The sequence below is a fragment of the Passer domesticus genome, chromosome 28 (assembly GCF_036417665.1).
Source record: "Passer domesticus isolate bPasDom1 chromosome 28, bPasDom1.hap1, whole genome shotgun sequence".
Classification (NCBI taxonomy): Eukaryota; Metazoa; Chordata; class Aves; order Passeriformes; family Passeridae; genus Passer; species Passer domesticus.
Window position 1 is genome coordinate 1,153,625 of NC_087501.1, and position 18,291 is coordinate 1,171,915.

General features: G+C 61.0%; 1 protein-coding gene across 2 annotated transcripts; it reads right to left on the reverse strand.

Annotated features, from left to right (window-relative positions):
• Positions 1-828: 828 nt before the first annotated feature.
• Positions 829-17,572, reverse strand: KANSL3 (KAT8 regulatory NSL complex subunit 3). Of its 2 annotated transcripts, XM_064400412.1 has the most exons (20): positions 17,309-17,572; positions 15,621-15,791; positions 15,044-15,134; positions 14,336-14,521; positions 14,093-14,224; positions 13,436-13,552; positions 13,036-13,137; positions 12,859-12,930; positions 12,061-12,135; positions 11,169-11,326; positions 10,630-10,693; positions 9,997-10,197; positions 9,352-9,505; positions 6,788-6,973; positions 5,377-5,455; positions 4,409-4,551; positions 3,531-3,643; positions 2,614-2,830; positions 2,321-2,445; positions 829-1,092 (listed from the first exon to the last, which is right to left on the reverse strand). In XM_064400412.1, the coding sequence occupies exons 1-20, from the start codon at positions 17,533-17,535 to the stop codon at positions 1,090-1,092; spliced, it is 2,616 nt and encodes an 871-aa protein (XP_064256482.1). In that variant the 5' UTR covers positions 17,536-17,572; the 3' UTR covers positions 829-1,089. The 2 variants fall into 2 exon arrangements, with proteins under 2 accessions (XP_064256482.1, XP_064256481.1); XM_064400411.1 differs by lacking the exon at positions 6,788-6,973 and having other exon boundaries at positions 833-1,092.
• Positions 17,573-18,291: the final 719 nt, after the last annotated feature.

An 18,291-nucleotide genomic window follows, 5' to 3' on the forward strand; every position in this document is an offset into this window, starting at 1 on the left:
AATGTCCATGGAGCAGCCACGAGTCCAGGTGGGAACCAGCCCAGCAGCAGCTCCGGGTCCTTTGTGCCTCCAGGTCCTTTTTGGCTTCAGGTCCTTTTTTGCCTTCAGGTCCTTTTTGCCACCAGGTCCCTTTTTGCCTCTCCAGGTCCTTTTTGTCTTCTGGTCCTTTTTGCCACCAGGTCCCTTTTTGCCTCTCCAGGTCCTTTTTGTCTTCTGGTCCCTTTTTGCCTCCAGAATCCTTTGTGCTGCCCAGATCCTTTTTGCCTCCAGGTGCTTTTCCCCTCCAGGTGCTTTTTGCCCCCAGCAGCTCCACTGGAGCCGTTCCAGACCACGCCAAGGCTCTGTGGGAGCTCCAGGCCTCGCTCTGCCCCTGCAGGGACAGCGGGCAGGGCACAGGGACGGTGGCACCTCCTTGTCCCCAGGGCTGTGACAGCTTCAGGGGGAGCAGGAGCTGTGAGTCAGTGTGGAAGGGCCACAGAATCCATGGGAAGGCCAAGTTTGGGGACAGAAATTGGGAATAAACTGGATTTTGGGAAAGGTTCTTCCTCAGAGGGTGCTGGGCACGGCCCTGAGGCTGCCCAAGCTCAGATTTTGGGGTGTCTGGGCAGGGCCAGGGGCTGGGTTGATGATCCCAGTGGGTCCCTTGCTGCTCAGGAGATTCCAGAATTCCCTGATTATTTCAGAGAGCTGCCCAGTGTGGATCATCCCCTGCTCTGTCCCTCCATCCCTTCACTGTTCACAAAACCCACCCCCAACAAAAGCCACCCCTGGAGTGGCCACAGCCACAAACTCAATCCAAAAGCACAACCAAATTTAAAAAAATATTTTAAAAAAGGAGTTTTTTTATTAAACAACGACAAACCCAGAAAAACACCTCCCCTTTCCCACCCCCCAGGAGTTCTGGGGGTCCCCACGGCCCCCAGGCCAGCGTGGCTGCTGCTGGCCAGCCCCACAGTGTCCCCAGCATGTCCCCGCAGTGTCCTGGAGGTGCCACCTTGGGGTGCCCAGGCTGGCACGGGGCAGCCTCAGCAATGCCACAGCAGGCCAGGGCTGCCAGCCTGGCCTCCCACACCACGGGGCTCCGTGTGCTCACTGTGGACAAGGGGACAGGGTCAGTGCTCTGGGGACATCGTGCCCACCCTGGGCTGCACAACTGCCCCCCCCCGAGCCTGGTTCATCCCCAGCACTGGCACAGCCCAGGCAGGGCAAGCACAACGCCCAAACTGGCACAGCTCCATGCCCAGAGCACCCAAACTGGCACAGCTCCATGCCCAGAGCACCCAAACTGGCACAGTTCCATGCCCAGAGCACCCAAACTGGCACAGCTCCATGCCCAGAGCACCCAAACTGGCACAGCTCCACTGCCAGGGCACCCAAACTGGCACAGCTCCAGATCCAGCACCCAGATCCAGCTCCAGATCCAGGGGGAAGGAGAGGGAAGTGCCCACCCCGAAGCACAGCTCAGCCCCAAACTGAAACCCCAGCTTGCTGCAGAGCCCTGAGCTGGGGCTGCAAGGGAACCTCAGCTCTGGCTGTGCCCAGGCCTTTGGGGAAGGTTACGTAACCCCGCTGATGTCAGGGCTAAAATTAGGAACAAACCTCATTTCCTGTCAGAGCTGCTTTCAGTTTGCTCTGGAGCAGCCCTGGCACGGGTTGAGCCCTGCCTTGAACACACAACTCAGAGTTGTAAGCAAAAAATTAACCCCTTGCTGGATGGCCTCAGCCTGGAGACCAGGTCCAGCCCTGCTCCTGGGGGGGACAGGGACACCAAGGGGACAGGGACACCAAGGGCAGCACAGCAGCTCCGAGGGGCACTGAAAAGCACCAAAGCTGCCTCTGACACGGAATTTCAGACCTTTCCCCACTACCTGAGGGGCACCAGCTCTGGGCTGCAAGCTCTGAGCTCAGTGAGTGCAAGAAACCCAGGGAAGTCAAGGGAAGAAAATCCCAAAATCCTGAGATTTAGCCAAGACTCTGCCTGGAAACTCCTGGACACGACAGATGCAGGGTCAGGTCTGGGGCAGCAGGAGCCAAACCAGCCTGGCACAGTGGGAGGTGTCCCTGCCGTGGTGGGGGTGGCACTGGTGGGATTTGAGGTCCCTTGGAGCCCAAAGGGGCACTGGGTGGGATTTGAGGTCCCTTCCAGCCCAAACCATCCCACAATTCCATGGGATCAAGGACAATCAAAGCTGGACAGACACAGTGACACAATGACAATGCCCTGGCTCCTGTCACCCCTTCCTCACACCCCAGCCATGGAACAGCCACACCTGGCAGGGCAGGAGCTGCCCAGGTGAGCAAGGAGGGGTGTCCCCCTTACCTGAGGGCCCTGGGGCTGCTCCTCCAGCTGGGGCTGAGCTGTGCCCAGCCCTGCCTGGCTCAGGGTGCCCACGCGGCCGGGCTGTCCCCGCAGTGTCACCGTGATGGTGGCCGGGGCCTTGAGGCCTGCAGAGCACACGGAAATGTCCCTGAGACCCAGGGATGGTGGAGGCCACCTCCAAACTGGGCTCAGAGGGGCCTCTTGGGAAGCACCAGCCCGCAGAGCAGGAGGAGCTTGGGGAAAAAAGCTCCAGGAGCCAGCAGCACCTCCCTGCCTCCCTCCCTGCTGCTCACCTGCAGCCTGGTTGGAGATGTGGGCCAGCCCGGGCAGGCTGCTGGCCAGCTTGGCCAGCCCCCCGTTGCTCAGCAGCTGGTGGATGGCCGTGGGCTTGCCGCTGGCCGAGGCGCCCAGGGCCAGCGAGGTGGCCACGGGGATGGTGCGCACCAGGGCGGGCTCGGCGCTGATGGCAGCCAGGCTCTGCAGCGCCCCCGGGGCCTTCAGCGCCGAGCTCTGCAAGAGAGGGCGGCCTGAGCTCCTGCGGGGCCGGCTGAGCCGAGCTCAGCAAGGACAGGGCAGCCCTGCAGGGCCGGCTAAGCCGAGCTCTGCTAGGACAGGGCAGCGCTGAGCTCCTGCGGGGCCGGCTGAGCCGAGCTCAGCAAGGACAGGGCAGCCTGAGCTCCTGCAAGGCCGGGCTAAGCCGAGCTCAGCAAGGACAGGGCAGCCCTGCAGGGCCGGGCTAAGCCGAGCTCAGCAAGGACAGGGCAGCCTGAGCTCCTGCAGGGCCGGGCTAAGCCGAGCTCAGCAAGAGAGGGCAGCGCTGAGCTCTGGCTTCCTCACTGTTCCCTCCTGGAACTCTGAGTGATTCAAAGAGGGACCCTGGGAGGTGCCAGGGTGGCTTTTCCCAGGGAATTATCACTGATCCCTCCTGGAACTCTGAGGGGGACAAAGAGGGACCCTGGGAGGTGCCAGGGTGGCTTTTCCCAGGGAATCATCACTGATCCCTCCTGGAACTCTGAGTGATTCAAAGAGGGACCCTGGGAGGTGCCAGGGTGGCTTTTCCCACTGATCCCTCCCAGCGCAGCAGTCTGGGGCTGCCTGCACAGACACGGCTCCTCACAGAGCCCTTTGAGGAGCAGCCCTGCTCTCCCACCAGGCTCCCTGTGCCCCCCAGAGCCCCCCCTGCCCCGTGGGGTCTCCAGGGGCTGCTCACCTGCACAGGTGAGCCGGCGGCGGCCGCGCTGGGGGCCAGGCTGGAGGCCTTGGTGCCCATGTCCTGCAGGCTGAAGCTCAGCCCCTGGAGCAGGCTGCTGGCAGAGGCTGCTCCTGAAAACCCCGGCAAGGACAAGGTCAGCCTGGGAGGGGTCACCAGCACCAAATTCTGGGGCTGCAGAGCTGTTCTCCAACCTGAGGGCACTGGGGACCCTCCCACAGCTCCTTTATGGGATCTGGGAATGTCCTGAGCAGGAAGGGACCCACTGGGATCATCCAATCCAGCCCTGGGACACCCCAAAATCCCCCCCTGGGACCCTGCACAGACACTCCAAAATCCCACCCTGGAACCCTGCACAGACAACCCAAAATCCCACCTGAGACCCTGCACAGACACCCCAAAATCCCCCCCTGGGACCCTGCACAGACACTCCAAAATCCCACCCTGGAACCCTGCACAGACACCCCAAAATCCAAAGGCTCCTGGAGCTCTGGCAGCCTCGGGGCTGTGCCCATTCCCTGGGCAGTGCCCACACCCTCTGGAGCAGAACCTTTCCTAAAATCCACCCCAAACCTCCTCCTCTCTGGGCACAGACCCTTGCCCAGATCCCACCCAAACCTCCTCCCCTCTGGGCACAGACCCTTGCCCAGATCCCACCCAAACCTCCTCCTCTCTGGGCACAGACCCTTGCCCAAATCCCACCCCAAACCTCCTCCCCTCTGGGCACAGACCCTTGCCCAGATCCCACCCACCCCCTGCCCAGCTCCGTTCCCTGCTGCGGGCACAGAGCGGGCTGTGTGGCACAGCAGGATTTGGGGTTCTGCTGTGTGACACACACGTGCCACCATGCCCAGGGCTGAGGGAGCTGTCCCCGGTACCTGGCAGGCCCGGGGCCGGCGGGGCAGGCAGGCCGTGGCCGCTGCTGGCCACCAGCCGGCTCTGCAGGGCGTGGAAGGCGCTGGGGGTGGAGCTGCTGGGGATCTGAGCCGGGCTCAGCGAGGCCTCCGCGCTTGAGCTCAGCCTAGAAGGGAAGGGAGAGACCGCGGTGAGGGCTGGGACACAGAGCTGGCACTTCCCCAGGGCTGAGGGAGCCGAGCTGGGCTGGGAAAAACCCTAAAAATCATCAGTTCCAGGAGAAGCTTCCAGGGCAGCAGCCAAATGCAAGGATTTTCAGACTGGGAGAGCTTGGTGGCTGTGTGCACCTCCCAGGTCACCCTGTCCCTGCCTAAACCCCACTTCTGATTTATTTAAAATATAAAATTTAATTTTATAAATAAAATCATTTTATTTATTTCTTTAAAACCAGCTCTTCTTCCTCTCCTATTACAGAATCCTGGGATGCTTTGGGTTGGAAAGGGCCTTAAAGCCACCCAGGGCCACCAGCAGGGACACCTCCCCTGTCCCAGGTCACTCTGAGCCCTGTCCAACACCTCCCTGGCTCCTCTGGGAATGGGATCAGTCAGAGCCCAGTTCCCCAAAGCCTGAAAATGTTTCCATTTTAGGATGAAAAAAAGTGTCAGTGTGAGATTTACAACAGTGCACAGTTCACACCCTTTATGAGCTGATTTGAGGCTCCTTTACCCTGTCTTTGCAACAAAAATGTTCTTTTTATTGCAAAGGTGCCAGAAGGGAAGGATTAAACACAGAATTTCTGCCAAAGCCACCACAAAGACAGAGAGAAGCAAACCTGAGGCTGGGAAATCACAGCAGCCACAGCCACAGCCCCTCCACTCCACTGGAGTTTCCAGGAGCCCCAGAGCCTCCCCCATGCCAGAAAACTCCAGCGGGGAGCAAAGTTCCACGTGCAGGAGGGAAAGAGCCCCCAAATCCCCAAATTCCCACTCACTTGGGGGTGGAGAGCAGCCCTGAGAGCTCCTTGGTGCTGGGCACGGCCTGGCCCAGGGGCAGCGGCTTCCCGGAGACAACTGCAAAACAAAGAGGAGAACGCTCAGCTCCTGTCCCCACAAGGGATCCCCCTTTTTCCAAACACCCATCCAGCTCCCAGGGCATCTTCTGCAGGAATCCCAGACTGGGAGGAGCAAAATCCAGTTAGAGCACACAAAATGTGGGATTCCAGAGCCAGGAGGGAGGGAATCACCTCCTGAAATCCCTAAGGAACCTCAGGCCCCTGCCATCAAATGCAAATCTCTCTCCTGAAGGTTCTCTCCACTAATCCCCTCCTGTTCCTTGGATGGATTGCTGGGATCTGGGTGATTTTGTAAGGATTCTTGCTTCAAGACACTTTACAAAATACACAGGGATGCGACAGGTCACGGAATTTGTTTATTGCAGCACTGGGGGATACAACTGCATTCCTTCCTCGTGCATTCCTCCTGGCACAGAGGCAATTCTCGTTTGGGTTCATGTTTACTTCTGCAACTCATTTCCTTTCTGTGGAAAGAAGTAAAGTTTGGAAAATTAAAAATAATAATTTAGAAAACTGCTTCTGGAAAGCAGAGGTTTTCAAAGCTGCCGGAAGATCAAGTGAAACCTTCCAGAAGGAAGTGGATTTGTGTCTTGTGGCAGGAGGATGGAGCCCACCAGCTCCTCTGGGCATTGTCCAGGTGCAGAGGCAGGATGGGAGCTGGGATTTGCTGGGATGGGAACCCCAGGGGTGCCTGGCACACTCCAGCCCCAGGGGGACCAGCAGAGCTCGGCTGGGTGGGGAATCTGGAGGGCACAGAACTCTTCCAGAGGGAGCAACTTCAGCAGGATCCCTCAGGCAGCAGCGGGGTCCAGGCAGGAGGAATGTGGAGAGAGGGGTCCAGCACACCAGCAGCACCAGAACCCTGCTCAGAACCCTGCTCCCAGCAGCACCAGCAGCACCAGAACCCTGCTCCCAGTAGCACCAGTATCCACCCTGCTCCTACCAGGACCAGCATCCATCCTGCTCCCAAGCAGCACCAGTGTCCACCCTGCCCCAGCAGCAGCTCCAGGCCTCCAGAGGAAGGTGCCTGACCAGAGGGAGGTGCAGGATCCCCTCCCAGCTCCAGGCTGTTTCTCAGGAGTGCAGAATTCCAAGCCCGTGGAAAAATGGCTCCTGCCAAGCCCCTCCAGCCACTCACACTGCGTGTCTCCACCTTTCCCTGCAGCTAAATCCTCCAAAAAGCAGGGCTGAGGAAAAAGCCAGGGCTGAGGAAGGCGGGATTAAGGAAGCCAGGACTGAGGAAGCCAGGGCCGAGGAAGCCAGGGCTAAGGAAGCCAGGGCTCCCTCCCCACCAGGCCCTGCCAGGTGCCACAGCCAGGTGCCAACTCACTTTCAGCCTGGGTGCTGAGGGCTGCTCCGGGGCCCGTGGCATCTCCGTGGGAGACAATGGTCACCTTGATTTTGGCTCGTTTGGAGGCTTTGGTGCACGGGGTCGGGCTGGGGCTCTGCTGCCTCTTCAGCTGCACTCTCACATCATCTCTGTCAGCCCCCTCCGAGTGCTCGGGGGCCACAGGAACTGGGGGACACAGAAGGGGCTTCTGGAGTGCCCAGAGGGGAGCGTGCCCACAGCTCCCTGGTGCCAGCCTGCCCAGCTGCCGTGCTCAGGAACCCCTGAGACCCCAGAGCTGGGCGGGTGCCAGGGCTGCCCTGGCTCTGCACGGCTGCCACAGCTCCACGGGGCCATTTTCACCCCAAAATCCTGGGGTCAGCCCCTCCAGCAGCGCTGCTGGCCAGCTGAGGGGACGAGGTGAGGGCCTGCAGGGACAGAGGGGCAGAGCTCAGCTCCAGCACAGGCACAGGATCCCCCAGCTCCCCTCCTGGAGCTAGGCAGGCTCTGAGAGGCACCAAGCAAAGCAGAGGAGGAGCTGCAGCAAAGCCAAGCCCCAAAACCCCACACTGCAAGGGATGGGGGCAGAAACCCCACAGCTGAGAGCTCCCTGCCCCAAACACAAGCTCCCCGAGGCCAGGGCGACCCCAAAAAGCACAGAGGAGCCACAAGTGCAGTCCCCAGACACAGCTGCCAAGCCACATCTGCCACCACTGGGGTACAGCCCCCCGGCCCAGGCTGGAATGCTGAGAATTCCCAACATTCCCAAGGGGCATCCAGAGCACCCAGGAGAGCCCTGCAGGCCCCAGGGCCAGCAGCCAGGCAGGAGCCAGTGGCACATGCACAGGCACCAGGTGTCCATCCGTGTCCCCCTGGGACCCAGCTGTGTCCTTGTGTCCCCTGGGACCCAGCTGTGTCCTTGTGTCCCCAGGGACCCAGCTGTGTCCCTCTGTGTCCCCATCCCATTCCCCAGTCAGAGGCTCCACCCAGGTCCTGTCTCACAGCCGAGGCAGCACTAATGAACCCAGAGCTCTTAATTAGCCCCTGATGGCACAAGCAGGCAGGCCAGGCTGGGGCCAGGCTCTCCTGAGGTGTGTCCCCTGCAGGGGTGTCCCCTGCAGGTGTGTCCTGCCCTGGTGGCACAGGGGAGGCTCACAGGAGCTCCAGGGAACAAGGGATGTTTCAATCAGCCTGGAGAAGAAAGGAAGCCCCAAAAGCAGCAGTGGGGGCAGTGCCAGGCTCAGGAGAACACTCAGGGTGCCCAGGGGCAGCCCAGCCCTGGGGCCACCCCACAGGAGAAGTGACAGCCACAGCTCCAGTGACACCTGCAGCCTCCCAGGGCCTCGGGTCTGCACTCTGCTCCCTCTGCTGACCCCACAGCCATGGGCACTGAGGGTGGCACAATGTCCTGGCACAGCCTGGGCCCCTCCATCCCCCAGAGCAGGCATTGGGAATAACGACAGCGTTTCCAACAGAACCAGGCACTGGGAATTAACCCCAGCATTCCTGACAGAACCAGGCAGCAGGAATCACCACAGCACTCCTGAATCACCACAGCATTCCTGAATCACCACAGCACTCCTGACAAAACCAGGCACTGGGAATCACCACAGCATTCCCAACAAAACCAGGCACCAGGACACAGCTCCACCACAGGAGCACAACCCTTCAGGCTGAGGAATGAAGGCAGATCCAGGCTCCAGCTCCCCCTGGAGCCCATCCCTGAGCCAGGATGGGTGTGCAGGGTCACTGCAGGTGGCACTCAGGGACCTGCAGGGTCACTGCAGGTGGCACTGAGGGACCTGCAGGGTCACTGCTGCAGGTGGCACTCAGGGACCTGCAGGGTCACTGCAGGTGGCACTGAGGGACCTGCAGGGTCACTGCTGCAGGTGGCACTCAGGGACCTGCAGGGTCACTGCAGGTGGCACTGAGGGACCTGCAGGGTCACTGCTGCAGGGGACACCCACCAGCCTGTCCAGGTCTGTCCCGAGCACAGCAAGGAGAGGAGGGAGGATGCAGAGCCATCCCCAGGTGCTGCTGGGATTTGCCAGGAGGGATCTTCAGCCACAAAAGCAGTCCCTGAAGTCCCCAGGTTCACCCAAAGACTGAAGGTTTTTAACCAGCCTCTAACAGGACACAAAACCCCACAGCTCAAGCTGGTTCCTTCTCCACAGCAGCTTTTCCACAGGATAGTTCTGGAATTCCCCAAATCTCACAGTTTCCACGTCAACTCAACAGCCTCAACCATCTCCTGAGCACCTTCAGGGTGTCCCCAGGCAGCCCTGAAGGAGACACCAGCCCAGGGTGTCCCAAAAGGATCAGAGCACGGCTCCAGGGGGTTTGGTCAGCCAGAGAGAGAATCCTTCCCAGTCCCAACAGCAGCAAGGCTCCCCAAGCTGCAGAAACACCATTTCCAACCCCCCAAAGCAGTGACAGGCGCTGAGCTGCAGAGAAAGCTGCCACAGGGAGCCTGAAATTCAACACAGCACAGGGAAAAGGAAAACCTAGAGAGAAAGAAACCCCAAAAGTGCAGCTGCTGGAAGGGTGGGGGAGCTGCAGGGAGTTACCTTGTGCCTGCTTGTGGGTCAGGACAGCGTCTGGCCTGGGCACCTGCCTCCTCTGCAGCTGCGTGGGGCCCACCTGGCTGGCCTTGGGCAGGGCCAGGGCGGCCACCTTGGTCTTGGGGCTGGACGTGGGGCTGCTGGACACGCTGGACAGGTCCTGCAGGGACAGACGGACACTCAGCCCACGCCTGCCTGGGGCAGCCCTGCCCCTGAGCACTCACTGCCCTCACCGCGAGAATCCTGGGATTTTTAAGGCTGGAAAGACCTTCAGGATCAACAGCAGGGTCACCAGCAACCCCTGCCCCCCAGTGCCACATCCTGCTGTGTTTTGAACATCCCAGGGGTGGTGACTCCACCAGCCTGTTCCAAAGCCTTGCAACCCTTCCCATGAGACAATTGTCCCAAATCTCTCACCTAAGCCTCCCCTGAGGCCACATCCCCCCGGCTACCCTCTCCCAACACTCAGCACAGATTTGGGAGATTTAATTTTCCAAAATCTCTCACCTAAGCCTCCCCTGAGGCCACATCCCCCTGGGTACCCTCTCACCTCCCTCTCCCAACACCCAGCACAGATTTGGGAGATTCTGGCGGCACACAACCCCCAGTTTGCACACCCCCAGCTGGAGTTAGGCTGGGCAGAGCCCCCACCTCGGAGCCGGAGGGCGAGGCTGGCACTTTGGCTGCAGGGGAGGTGGGTCTGCTGCTCCTCTCGGGCAGCTCGAAGGACAGATCCCTCCTGCTGCACTCACGGGGCTTCTTCTTCCTCTCAGCGTCCAGGTCGCGCGGCTCGGAGCCCGAGTGGCTCTCGGCCCGGGTCAGCACCCCTGTCAGGAAGTCTGCAATCTCATCCTGGGAATTTTGGGAGAAACAGCAGGATTCAGTGCTCAGCAGGTGTCTGAGCAATGGATCTGCACAGCTCGAAGCAAGGGAATGAAGCATTCCCAAGGGGATACACGGGCAAGGCTCTGTGGGGTTGGTACTCTGCAGGAAATCCTCAAAACCTCACAGAGAGAATGTAGATTCCTCAGGGAAGCTCACAAAGCATTGATTTAGGACTTGTGGGGAAAAATCACAATGGCTCCTCCCAAAATGCTGCTGCGCCCCCAAGCAGGTGTGTTGGGACACTCAGGAAACTGCTCAGGTTAAGGGGCACCCCCAGGGATCTCACACCTCCCTTCCAAACCCCCCTCAGGAGAAGATTCCCTCCAATCCAGCCCATCCCTGCTGTAACCTGGGACACTCCAGCACAGACTCCTTCCTTTTCCTGATCCCTGTGGATACCTGGATGCACCTGTCCACCATGCTCTGGGTCAGGCCTTCTGACTTCTTTTTGGCTTTGCTTATCCTGGGGGAAAAAAAGAACCAAAACAGGTGGAAATCCACACTCTTCCATGAGCACACTCCCACCATTCTTCACCTGATCAAGACAAAGATCCTTTTTGCACCTCCCCAAAGCATTCTGCAAAGCCAACCTGACATTTCAGAGCTCTGCCTCCACACCCAGTGTCAGTTCAAGGTTTCTCTTTCCTCTCCTTTATGGATTTTCACTGCTAGAGATTCCTGACTCCTGTGATGCTCCAAAACCTCCTCTGTGCTGCTGGCTGCAGCCAGAAACCAAGCCCAGCCCTAAACCAGGCCCAGCCCTAGGTCAGGCCCATTCCCATGCAGGTTTTTCCTGCAGTTATTCCCAACACACAAGCCTGGAGTATTTCCATGCAATTCCCACCTTGTTCCTGCACCAGATTTGGGGCTGGCACCCCCAGCAGGCTCAGGTGCTGCTCAGAGTTCCCAGGAGGAGGGAGCCAGCTGGCAGAGCTCACCTGAGGTTGTCATCTGCTCCTCCCACCACCACCAAGCTGTTGTCCGCCCGGATCTTCTCCCGGAAATCCTCCATGGCTTCCACGTTGCACTGCAGGGAGTTCTGCCCGATGACGAAGAGCACCGGGGTCTTCATCTCCAGGAGGGGATCATCCACGTCCTGCAACAGGGCAGGGATGGAGCTGCAGCCCAGGATGGGGCTGAGGAGCTCCCAGGGGTGAGGCCCGCCGGGATCCACTGAGGCCAGAGGGAAACTCTGCTTGAGCTGCAGCGTGCTCCAGGAAATGGAGCAGGAGATGCCTTTCCAATGGAATTCCACTGCCCCTGGAAGGAGCCACTTCCCAGCCTGGCTGTGGCCATCAGCAGGCCCTGTCCAGTCACACCCAGAAGGGACAAATCTGGGCTCCGTGGAAATGACACAGAAAATGAGGGATACAGGACAGGGATGAGGGAGCCGGGACAGAGATAGTGAGGGACACGGGACAGGGATAAGGAGGGACACGGGACAGGGATAAGGAGGGACACGGGACAGGGATAGTGAGGGACACGGGACAGGGATAGTGAGGGACACGGGACAGGGATAGTGAGGGACACGGGACAGGGATAGTGAGGGACACGGGACAGGGATAATGATGGATCCAGGCCCCCTGGAAGGAGCTCCAAAACCCCACCACAGCAGAGACAAGCCAAGAGCACTCCTCACACCAGCCATGGATCAAGAATCCCATCAGGGCTGCCACAGCCCCTCCTCTGAGAGCAACAGCTCCTCCAAACAACAGTCACACCCACATTCCCCCAAAAACTCAGCCAGTTATCCAAGAATCATTCCACAGAACAACCCAGGGAGGTTTAAAGACAAGCAGAGCTCCTTAAGCAGCCCCATCTGGTCCTTACCCCTCTGGGGCCGTCCACGGTGAGCAGTGGGAAGCCAAGGCACACAACAGCAGTGACATATTCCATCACAGAAACCTGGGCAGGGAGAGAGCAGTCAGCATTCCCAGGGCACAGCACATCCCAGGAATGAAGGCTGCTGTGCCAGGCACAGAAAGACCTCAATAGCAACACCTTGGTAATTAACACAGTGATTAAATGACTCAAATTGCAAAGGGCCCACGATACAGAGGTCAAAGCCAGGCCCTGGGATGAGCACAGGGACAAAGAGAACCCCAGGAGTCATTGAAATCCAGCTCTGAGCCGAGGCTGCCAAGGGGCTCTGGGAGAATCACAGAACCCTGGAATGGTTTGGGAAGGACCTTGGAGCCCATCCCATCCCATCCCTGCCATGCCTGGACCTTCCACTGTCCCAGGCTGCTCCAGCCTGGCCTGGGACACTTCCAGCCACAGCTCCTCTGGGAATTCCAGCCCAGCCCCTCCCCACCCTCCCAGCCAGGAATTCCTACCCAATATCCTACTTAAATCTCCCCTTTCCCAGTGGGAAGCCATTCTCTGTGTCCTGTCCCTCCATCCCCTGTCCCCAGTCCCTTTTCAGCTCTCCTGGAGCCCCTTCAGGGCCTGGAATGTGCTGGAAGCTCTCCCTGGATCTTTCCCTTCTCCAGGGGAACATTCCCAGCTCTCCCAGCCCAGCTCCAGAGGCTCCAGCCCTGGAGCAGCTCCGTGGCCTCCTCTGGACCTGCCCTAAGAGACCCTCACCCCTCCTGTGCCCCCAAAGACACAGAGCACTGGGACACTCACGTGACAGGCCACCAAGGCACCCGTGTTCCACCCGATCAGGATGATCTGCTTGTGAGAGAAGTGGTTGTGGATCTGTGGGACACAAAACGAAGCTGGAGACACCGGGACAGACACGGGGACGATGCCCAGGGTGGGACAGCTCCCCCGGGCACAAGGGGACCTCCTGCTGTCCCTCACCTCGGCCACCTTGCCCCTGACGGCGCCGATCATGTGCTCCAGGCACTGCAGCACCCCCACCCCGCTGCCGTTGTTCAGCAGGGACGTGGAGATGGGGATCACCTGCAGGGAAAGGGGACATCAGGGACGGCCAGCAGGGCTGGGGAGAGCAGGGACGGCCAGCAGGGCTGGGGACAGCAGGGACAGCCAGCAGGGCTGGGGACAGTGTTGGGAACCCCACAGATCCAGTCCCACAGAGCAGCCCCACAGATCCAGCACCGCAGAGGAACCCCACAGAGCCGGCACCACAGAGGAACCCCACAGATCCGGCCCCACAGAGGAACCCCACAGAGCCGGCCCCACAGATCCAGCCCCACAGAGGAACCCCACAGATCCAGCCCCACAGAGGAACCCCACAGACCTTTCCCAGGCAGGAGAGCTGGGACTGCCAGAAGCGGTGCCGCCGGGACGTGGGGAACAGGGAGTTGGCGGGGCCGGAGGAGGCGATGAGGATCAGGGGGGATCCGGGCAGTTTGCTCTGCAAGGTCCAACAGCAGCCGGGTCAGGGACAGCACTGCTCCCAGGAAAGGCCTCCCTGCCCCACAGGGAAGAGGGAAGGATCTTGCACAGCTCGTAAACTGTGTTCCCAAGCCAAAGCTCCCTCAGGACACCCAGGAGAATTTCTCCAACAGAAGCTGTCCTGTCTGAGGGACAGCTCCAGCCTCTGATCCCTGGGACAGGACCCAGGGAATGGCTGGAGCTGGGCCAGGGCAGGCTCAGGCTGGGTTTTGGGAAAGGTTCCGCCCCAGAGGGTGTGGGCACTGCCCAGGGAATGGGCACAGCCCTGAGGCTGCCGGAGCTCCAGGAGCCTTGGGATTTTGGGGTGTCTGTGCAGGGCTCCCAGGGACGCTCAGGGTGGGATTTGGGGTGTCTTGGGGATTGCATTGATGATCCTGGTGAGTCCCTTCCATTCACAGAGCAGGTCTAAATCAGGGGCAGAAGAGCCCAGGGAGGGGACAGGGGCAGATCACGGGAAGACTGAAGCTGCCATGGGACCCCACACCCCCGGGGCACTCACTGGTTTATTATGGGACAGGACACCCACTGCTGGGTCCCAGGGTCTCTTGAGCAGCAGGGACAGCGCCTCAGCCCCTGCTGCTCCCGTCTTGGCCGTGGAGGAGAGCAGCATCCTGTCGATCAGCGCGGGGATCTGCAAGCACAGGCCAGGGGGCACTGAGAAACCGCACCCAAACCACGGGACAACAATTCCAGCCTCTCCCTCTGCCGGCTGTGACAGCCAGGCCTCCCCTGCTTTCGTCACCTTTCCCTTCAGGGTCTGCAGGGCATCCAGGTACGCAGCCAGCACGGGCAGGCTCAGGGTCTCCACCAGCGTGGTGTGGAGCCACTGGATGAGTTTGGTGTCCCAGTTGACGCTGGCCAGGGCCTGGCGCACCCTGCGGGCGCATTTATCCACGGCGATCCTCCTCAGCACGGGCTCGTTGCAGGCCTGCAAGCAGGAATTCCCAAACAACAGTTCAGGAGAAGGAAGATGGAGCATGGCACTGCAGCCCTATCCCCAGGGAAATGCCAGCATGGGCTGCCCAAACATCTGGAGTGAGGACAACAGCTGTTTGAGGGGAGCCCTCAGAGCAACCCAAACCTTCCAAGGGAAGCTCTGATCCCTGGGACAGCGACAGGACCCAGGGAATGGCTGGAGCTGGGCCAGGGCAGGCTCAGGCTGGATTCTGGGAAAGGTTCTGCCCCAGAGGGTGTGGGCACTGCCCAGGGAATGGGCACAGCCCTGAGGCTGCCGGAGCTCCAGCAGCCTTTGGATTTTGGGGTGTCTGTGCAGGGCTCCCAGGGGCTGCCCTGATGATCCACATGCGTCCTTCCAGCCCAGGACATTCTATAATCCCATAAAACCCACAGCTCAGGGGAGCTTGGGGAGCCCTCAAGGCCACCGCAGGGCCACATTCCCCTGCTGAGCAGCCCAGGTTTTGTGGCCAGGCTGGAGCCCAGCCCCTCTCACCCCTTCGTTGGCCAGGCGGGCCAGCCTGTCGGACTGCAGCGCTTTGTGGATCTTGTTGAACAGCTTGTTCTGGGCCATGGTCCAGCCCGTCCTGTGGGGACAGACACCCAGGTCACCCAGGGAAACACCAAACCATCCCTGCTTCCTCTGCCCTGGAATTGCCACCCCACTTCTTGATGTGCTCCGCTAGCCTGGACTCCCATTCCCTGGAATTCCCAGCCTGGACTCCCATTCCCTGGAATTCCCAGCCTAGACCCCCATTCCCTGGAATTCCCAGCTTGGATCCCCTTTCTCTGGAATTCCCAGCCCATACTCCCATTCCCAGCCCACATTCTCATTCCCTGACTGTATCCCCTGCCATTCCCAGCCCACATTCCCAGCTCATATCCCCTGCCACTCCCAGCCCATGTTCCCATTCTCAGCCCATATTCCCATTCCTAGAATGTATCCCCTGCCATTCCCAGCCGATATTCCCACTCTCGGCCCATATTCCCATTCCCAGCCCATATTCCCATTCCTAGCCCATATCCCCTGCCATTCCCAGTCCATATTCCCATTCCCACACTCCCATGCCCACCTGTTGACGTGCTCCTCCCAGTCGTCGGGCGGCGGCGGCGCGTCGGCGTCGGTGCGGGCGAACATGACGTGCCGCTCGCACTCGTTCATCACGCTCCGAGCCTTCTGGTTGTCGTACAGCGGCACCGGCGTGGGCGTCACCGTCTCCACGTCGATGGGGACATCGGCCTCCCTGCCACCCACATGGGGGTCAGGGCACGGGTGGGACATTCGGGGGGGTTGGAGCTCCAGGGGGTTTGGGGTTCCAGGGGGTTTCAGGAGGTTTGGGGTTTCAGGGGGTTTGGAGCTCCAGGGAGGTTTGGGGTTCCAGGGGGTTTGGGGCTCCAGGGGGTTTGGGGCTCCAGGGGGTTTCAGGGGGTTTGGGGTTTCAGGGGGTTTGGGGTTTCAGGGGGTTTGGAGCTCCAGGGGGTTTGGGGCTCCAGGGGGTTTGGGGCTCCAGGGGGTTTCAGGGGGTTTGGAGCTCCAGGGAGGTTTGGGGTTCCACGGGGTTTGGGGTTCTGGGGGGTTTGGAGCTCGAGGGGGATTTGGGGTTTCAGGAGGTTTGGGGTTTCAGGGGGTTTGGGGCTCCAGGGGGTTTCAGGGGGTTTGGGGTTCTGGGGGGTTTCAGGGGGTTTGGAGCTCCAGGGGTTTTGGGGTTCCGGGGGGTTTGGAGCTCCAGGGGGTTTCAGGGGGTTTGGAGCTCCAGGGGGTTTCAGGGGGTTTGGGGTTCTGGGGGGTTTCAGGGGGTTTGGGGCTCCAGGGGGTTCCAGGGGTTTGGGGTTCCAGAGGGTTTGGGCAGTGGTCCCAGGGATACACAGGGCAGGATTGACCCAGGGACCTCGGTACTCCTGGGCCACCAACTGGCGGCCCCTGGAGCACCAAACCAAGCACCTTGGACACCCCAAACTGAGACCTCTGGGCCCCCAAACCAAACCTATCCTGCACCCCCAAAGCCATCTCCCTGAAGCCCCAAACCAAGCATCCTGATCCATCAAAACTAGAGCCCCAAAACGGGGATCCCATGGAGCCCCAAACTGAGACTGCTGGAACCCACAAACGACAGCCCCTGGACCCCCAAACCATGGCACCTGGACCCCTCTGGACACCCCAAACCGAGACCTCTGGTCACCCCAAACCGAGACTCCTCACCACCCCCCTAACTCATCAGAAGCCCCCCCAGTACCCAGTTTCCCCTCACAACTCCCCCACTCGCCCTTATGACCACCCCCAGCCCCACAGGAGCTCTTCCTTTCACCTTAAATCCCTTCAGCCCTACAGGAAACCCCAAATTTCTCCCTCAGCCTCACAAGACCCCCTCCTTTCCCCTCACAACCCCACAAGACCCCCTCCTTTCCCCTCACAACCCCACAAGACCCCCTCCTTTCCCCTAAGGCCCCTCAGCCCCACAGGACCCCCTCAATTCCCCCTTCAGCTACACAAGGCCCCCTCACAGCCCCACAGGACCTGCTCCTTTCCCCACACAGTCCCCTAAGCCCCACAGGACCCCTCAGCCCCACAGGACCCCCTCAGCCCCACAGGACCCCCTCCTTTCCCCTCACAGCCCCACAGGACCCCCTCCTTTCCCCTCAGAGCCCCCTCAGCCCCACAGGACCCCCTCCTTTCCCCTCACAGCCCCCTCCGAGCCCCACAGGACCCCCCAGTTTCCCCCTCCGAGCCCCCGCCGTCCCCCCCGCCGCTCGGGGCTCTCACGGGGCGCTGCCGAGGTGCCTCCGCGGCGTGAGGAAGAGGAGCCGGGCGGGCCGGGCGGCGCTGGCGTCGGGGTGCGCGCTCCAGGGCTTGGCGTAGCTGTGGTCGAGGCACACCAGGTCGAGCTCCCGCTCGTGCGCCGACAGCTGCAGCAGCAGCGAGGTGCCCATCCTGCGGGCCGACCACTGCAGCTCCCGGTCGCGGTCGCGGTCCCCGGCCCGCTGCGACATGGCGGGAGCCCCGCCCCCAGCGCGCGTGCGCGGGGCGCGCTCCCGCCCCGTCCGGCCTGCCCCCCTCCCCAGGGCGCGTGCGCGGGGCGCGCTCCCGCGGGATGTCCCCGTGGGAACCCGGGAGTGTCCCTGGGATTGTCCCCAGGGATGTCCCCGTGGGAACCCGGGAATGTCCCTGGGATTGTCCCCAGGGATGTCCCCAGGGATGTCCCCGTGGGAACGGACCCCGGAATGTCTCTGAGATATCGCCAGGGATGTCCCCGTGGAAGGGGCCCGGGAATGTCCCTGAGATATCGCCAGGGATGTCCCCGTGGGAACGGACCCGGGAATGTCTCTGAGATGTCCCCGTGGGAACGGACCCCGGAATGTCTCTGAGATGTCCCCGTGGGAAGGGGCCCGGGAATGTCTCTGAGATATCGCCAGGGATGTCCCCGTGGAAGGGGCCCGGGAATGTCCCTGAGATATCGCCAGGGATGTCCCCGTGGGAACGGACCCGCGGGGACCCGGGAATGTCCATGGGATGTCCCCAGGAATGTCCCCGTGGGAACGGACCCGCGGGGACCCGGGGACGACTCTGGGATGTCCCCAGGAATGTCCCTGAGATGTCTCCGTGGAAGGGACCCGGGAATGTCTCTGGGATGTCCCTGCGATGTCCCCAGGAATGTCCCTGGGATGTCCCCAGGGATGTCCCCGGGCTGTCCCCGCGGAAGGGCCGCTCCAGGCTCACCCAGCCCCGCAGAGGTCCCTGAGGGGTCG